General features: G+C 41.2%; 1 protein-coding gene across 2 annotated transcripts in view; it reads left to right on the forward strand.

The window, feature by feature from the left end:
• The window catches only part of glcci1a (glucocorticoid induced 1a), a 56,666-nt gene that overhangs the window by 24,109 nt on the left and 26,557 nt on the right, over nt 1–6,000 (forward strand). For both annotated transcript variants that reach the window (XM_066674252.1, XM_066674253.1), the window contains exon 2: nt 4,640–4,791. In XM_066674252.1, coding sequence (XP_066530349.1) covers nt 4,640–4,791 — 152 coding nt within the window. The remainder of the gene's footprint in view (nt 1–4,639; nt 4,792–6,000) is intronic.

Raw genomic sequence — 6,000 nt, forward strand, 5'->3', positions numbered from 1 at the left:
TCTCGCTCTGCCCTGTCCTACAGCGACTAGTTGATTGACTATTTGACTAGTCGGCGCAAACCCTGAGAGTTTCTACTGACCTTTTTGAGCTGCTATTTATGTGCTTGTACTTGATGAACATATCAATGCTATACAGTAGTATCGAAGACAGTCGATAATTGACTGTACAATTCATCAAATCACCTCAAATATTTGTTAAATGTGTTGAGTGCTTGCTGTCCTGTTGTTTCCAGCTAAAACAGACAATCTTGAATAAAGGGAAATTGTGCAAACCACGCTAACTCCAGCTAAAGCAGTTTTCTCCATGGATTGTTTGCTACATTTGCATTCACAACAAAGAACAGATTCATCTTGATATTCAAGGCTAAAATTGTCCTCTGAATACACACCCATAATCCTCTCGGTTTGCTCCAGATCGCCCTGCCTGTGGTCATGGCAGTGCTCCATTTTCCATCCTGCCCCATAAGGTCACACTTTTACCTTTGAGATGTTAGCAGCTTTTCTTAATTTCCACAAAAACAGCTAAACGTTTGAGTGTGAACAGATTGGGGTTGGTTTGGGGAGTGGTGTTGAAAATGACCGCCTGTGTTTGTAGTGTTTAAGACCATTATGGAAAGGTGCAGGTGTAATGTTTGTGCTATTGATGCCTTAAATTACAATATGATAAAAAAGAAAGTGGATTTTTACTGGATATTTCCAGACTGTTGACAGTAGATGTGCTGTGACATTAATCTTGATAATTACATTTTTAATGAGGGTTAAATCATGATTTGTTGATAGATATATTGATTGATTGATTGATTGATCAAATAATACCCTTAATTAGCGAATTCTTATACTTTAACGTGCAGCTATTGTGAACACAGACCTTCAGTTGTGTTAAATGTTACATTCAGCATATAAACCCTAACTGTGTAGATAGATAGATAGATAGATAGATAGATAGATCTTTATTGTCACATACAAAGTTATACAAGTACAACATTGCAGCGAAATTAGCTTCCGTCTGTACACTCACATAAACAGGGGTTAAGTGAGTGCAACAGACGCGACAGCAGCAGGTTACCCGTGCCATCGTACAGTCGTCGTGTACAGTCGTCTCTGGATAAAGATGCTCAAGTTCCTTGTGTAGTATTTACATATAACTTACACACATCCCTTTTACTTTAAGTAACCACTAGATAACAGCTAAGACAATGTAAATGCTGTAAATAGTTGTTTTACTGTATTGTCTAAGGAACAGATAAATAACGAATGTGTACCTGTTCAGTCCAGAAGCACCCATCATAGACCAAGCTACATATACACACTGAAGGTACCAGGCACGTGGTAAACGGTGCTCAAACAGTGAGCGCTGGAGAGAGACTGGGGATGTGTGAAATGGCGGTGGCCTACAGCAGGGTCTGCTACCTTTGTATTAATTAGCGCTGAGAGTGCAGCAAATACAAGTTTTGCTTTTTAAAAAAGTTTTGAATATTTTTGATCCGCAGTTGATTAGTTCTTCGACCGACTGTCTGTGCAGAAGTGCGTTTGTTGGAGATTATACTATGTCTTTTTGTACAATATTTTGTGCCTCTGTCCATTACATTTGTCGATGTGCATTTCTCAGAAAGACACCGAATGTGTTTCGAAGTCTCTCACAGACTCATGCGAACTCCAGCTGTGATATGATTTCTTCTTTGCAGAGGTAACACCACAAAAAACGTGATGATGATAAAGTAATTGTGGTGGGCTGCAAGCTGCAAAGCACTTAGCGACCGCCTGAGGGGAGAGAGAGGGTGAGAGAGAGAGCGAGAGCGCTGCGTTAAACCACCATCATATGTACAGGCGTGAGCACAGCCAAAACAAAAGTGTTATTTAGTCTCAGACTTCAACTTCTCCAGGAGGAGCTTCTCATAAAACTAGATTTCTCAGGAAGCTTCTGTGTCTTATTTCTCCTCCTGTTGGCCGAACATTATTTTTCAGCTTAATTTATCTTAACTGAGGTATTTATTTAAACTAAGAAGTCCTGTTTGGACTTCTGTGTCAAAAACAAATGAGACTGTAATCATTTTTCAGACATATTTGTAATTGTCAAGGCCAATTGCCAAGATTCTGGAAGACTACTGCTCTCACAGCAAAAATACATCCTCCTCATGTTCGTTTTGATTCATAAGTTCCACATCTTTTAAGGCAGAATGGCATGTTTGTGTAAGAAGCCGACTGTAGCTTGATAGTAGTGGAAATTTAACGTAATAGATAAGATTTTATTCACTGTTTGAGAAAACTGAGAGAAAATCATTTGTAATTCGAGCTCTTTAGTTTTGTAGCCCTTTCCGTCTGTGTTTACTTTCACGGAAAGTCAGTTCCACTTTAATACATCTGAGACAACAACGGTCAGTCTCTCCACAATCCAAAACGTTATCCAGATGCTGTTTCTTGGTTCTGGCTCAGCTAGTAATGCACAGAAAGAAAAGCTGAGCCTTAGTATGTTTCCCCATGTACTGAGCCAGGCCTGCGTAGAAACACTGGAGCTTTTTCCAGCACACAAACAGAACAGAGAGCTAACAAATGCTGAGGAAACATTTTATTGGATTGTATTGGATTAAGATCATGAACATTTCTTTTTCTTTACCTGACATCGTTATAGTTTTAGTGGCTGAATGCCATTCAGATGTTTATAGAAATGATCCAGTGTCAAGTCTAAAGCCTTCACAGGACGGCAGAAGCTGTTACGACAGGAAAGGCGAGGTAAATGACTTTTAAATAGCCTGGATTTCAGAAGTAATGTTGAGTTGTCAGATCTGCAAACCCTTGGCTATGCAGTGTACACTGAGCAGCGCTGTCAGGCAGGTGAGAAGAGGGACGGCCGCTGAAAGGGAGGTATAGATAGAGATAAAGAGAGCGCTGGCGGTTGTTTTGTGGTGAAGGAGGAATGTGGCCCTGTTTGGCAGCTTTAGCTGGAGGGCCCTGAGCTGTGTTTGTCTCTCAGGAGTTTGTGCTTTTCATGAAGAGTCCAGCTCGGTTTTCTTTCAGCTGCTGTGTTTGCTCAGATACCTGAGGCCGAGTGTGTAGAGCCATAAAGCTGATCCGGCTCCTGTCTGTGTGCTCAGCTCTGGGATGAGTGCAGGGCGTAAATATTGTCGTTTCCATGGTGGAAAGGCTGGCTCCGTGTTTGGGCTCCTGTTGAGGGCTGAGAGCACTCACTGCCTTGACACACTTCCACTCTGAGTCTCTGGGAGATGAGGGATCTGATTCTGGAGACGCCCTTCTTCACTCTTTTTTCACATGAACTTTTAAAGCAGCACTAGGTCAGATTTTGGTATTTTTGCTCCACCAACTGCTGTACAGTGTAATTCACTATTACAGCACTGTCCTGAAATCAAGGGGGTGTTTGGTGGTTTCCTACCCTTCCTCAACATTTACATAGTGCAATTTCTGCAGTGCTGAACCAAGATGAGCGAAGACAGAGGCTCTGTTTTTCAATATTAAAGAACAGTGGAACACCACAATAATTTTGAAGCTGTATTTTAAGGTAAAAATACTGCCTAGTGTTGCTTTAAAACAGAGTATAAATTGTATTTTATACTCTGTCTTCCCCAATATGTTAAACTCAGCGTCTGATAAGCAAACGGATAAGATTCAGCAATTAATGACTTAAATATCTGTTGCTCTGCATACAATGTTAGCCCCCTTTCACATGACCTCCACAGAGCAGGTGTGATGTGGTGGTGGATCATTCTCAGTGCTGCAGTGACACTGACGTGGTGGTGGTGTGTTAGTGTGTGTTGTGCTGGTGCGAGTGGATCAGACACAGCAGTGCTGCTGGAGTTTTTAAACCCCTCAGTGTCACTGTTGGATTGAGTATCATCCAGCAACAAAACATTCAGCCGACAGCGTCCTGTGTCACTGATGAAGGACTAGAGGACGAGCGACACACACTGTGCAGCGACAGATGAGCTACTGTCTCTGACTTTACATCTACAAGGTGGACCAACGAGGGACGAGTGTCTCACAGAGTGGACAGAGAGTGGACACAGGGTTTAAAAACTCCAGTAGCACTGCTGTGTCTGATCCACTCTACACCAGCACAACACACACTAACACACCACCACCACGTCACACCAGCTCTGTTGGGGTCCTGAGAGGGTGCAGACCATTGAGGAACAGGGTGCTAATGAAGTATGTAGATAACTGATGGACTACCGTCTTTAAAGATAGACCTACAAATAAATCCCGCATTGAAAATGACTTTAAAAAGTGTAACTCCAAATGGGACTGCTATTATAATTCTTTAAAAATATAAGGACAGGACTTTTTTTTTTTATTCTGGCAAACATTTTGTGAAAAACAAGTTCATCTAGTGACCCATCCTGCTGTTGTCTGTATTCAGGCCAGTCATCCATCATCATCAAGTGACGTGAAGGTAGCGGCTGCACCTGTTGGATTAACAATTAACCGCACTGTTGGAACTACGGCGACTTAAAGCCTATAAACCTGTGAAAGCAGAGCTGTGTGCTCTGTATTATATTGAACTGGATTGCAGTTTAGCAGATTGGAAATGATCTTAATGCTTTTTTTTTCATTCTCTCTCATTCTTTTTTCCCCTCCCACCTGTTCTCCTTGTGCTTTCTCTTTCTTTTTTCTCTGCATGTGGCAGTTGAAAGGTCGAAGCCCCAGCAGGTGTGGAGCACAGGGACAATCAGACGCACTTCCTCTCTGGGCACCATCACCGGGCCGTACCTGACCGGCCAGTGGCCGCGTGACCCCCACGTGCACTACCCCTCGTGTATGAGAGACAAGTCCACGCAGGTAAGCACACAAACTGCCTGTGAACCCAGGGCTTACCGGTGTGTAATCTTCGTCTGGATCTCACAGACCTGTCTTTTCACCTCTGTTTGCTAACGTTGAGATGCCAGTGATTGACAGTTGCCTACGTTGTCTTTTCTGGGATTTGTTTACTGTACGTGTCCTGCTAAGAGCCAGTATTTCAGTTTCCTTAGAACAGTGTTCTATAGATGTGGTTTATCGTGTGTGTGTGCCGCAAAACTTCCTTCCAGCGCCATTCCATCTCCAAATGGTTCCTTCCATTGACATCCATTGAAATTTAAATGTACAGCTGTGTATTTATTAGGGCTTTTAACCAATAAAAAATGTACTAATTAATCACACAATTTGCTGTGATTATTCGCGATTAATCGCATTGTCCTATTTAAGGACTGGAGCTTTTAATAATGGATATTTAAATGTAGAATCAGTGTAAGATCAACACAATTGGAATTATGTTTATTTTAATGGTGTCTGTCAATTTTTTTAAAAAATGCAATAACACAATTAATTCAAATCCTGGTACTTTCTTGCGTTTTTGGAAGAGAGATACAGGTTTAGTGTGACGCATGAAAACTGGTGAAAAGAAATGTTTCTTTTGTTTAATTTATTATAATATTTCAGTGTAGTTTTGATGATTTTTTTAATTCAAATCTCTTAATTTGCTGAGTAAAAGTTGCAGGGAGAGCTTTGGCATCGGACACACAAGCTTTTATAGAGAAAAACAATGTTACAGCACAGTTCATTGCTCAAAAGAGGAGACCACATAGGAGCTGTGAGAGAGAGAGAGAGAGAGAGAGAGAGAGAGTTGGCAAAGATATTATCAGATATTCCACCATAAATAAAATGTATTCTACCTTCTGAATTGAACAGTGGTGATGCTGTGTTTACATCACTGAATTAAACCTCTAATCTCTGTAAAATGGGTGAATAATGGGAGAAAGTTTGGTAAATGATTATTTTGTGTTGAAAACACTTTACTCATTATGTTCCCGAGTGTTTTAACATGTTCGTGTTGACAGCACTAATGTTTGTATATTGTGGTTTGTGCGCTAAGCTGGGGACTAACATATAAGCTTGTGGTTGGCACATTAAAGTTGAACACTGCTTCTTGTCACAGCACACTGTGTCATGCTAATTTCAGATTAGTCATAGCATTGGTGCTGGGCCCAACCAGGTATTAATGATCAGTAT

The sequence above is a fragment of the Hoplias malabaricus genome, chromosome 6, assembly GCF_029633855.1.
Source record: "Hoplias malabaricus isolate fHopMal1 chromosome 6, fHopMal1.hap1, whole genome shotgun sequence".
Classification (NCBI taxonomy): Eukaryota; Metazoa; Chordata; class Actinopteri; order Characiformes; family Erythrinidae; genus Hoplias; species Hoplias malabaricus.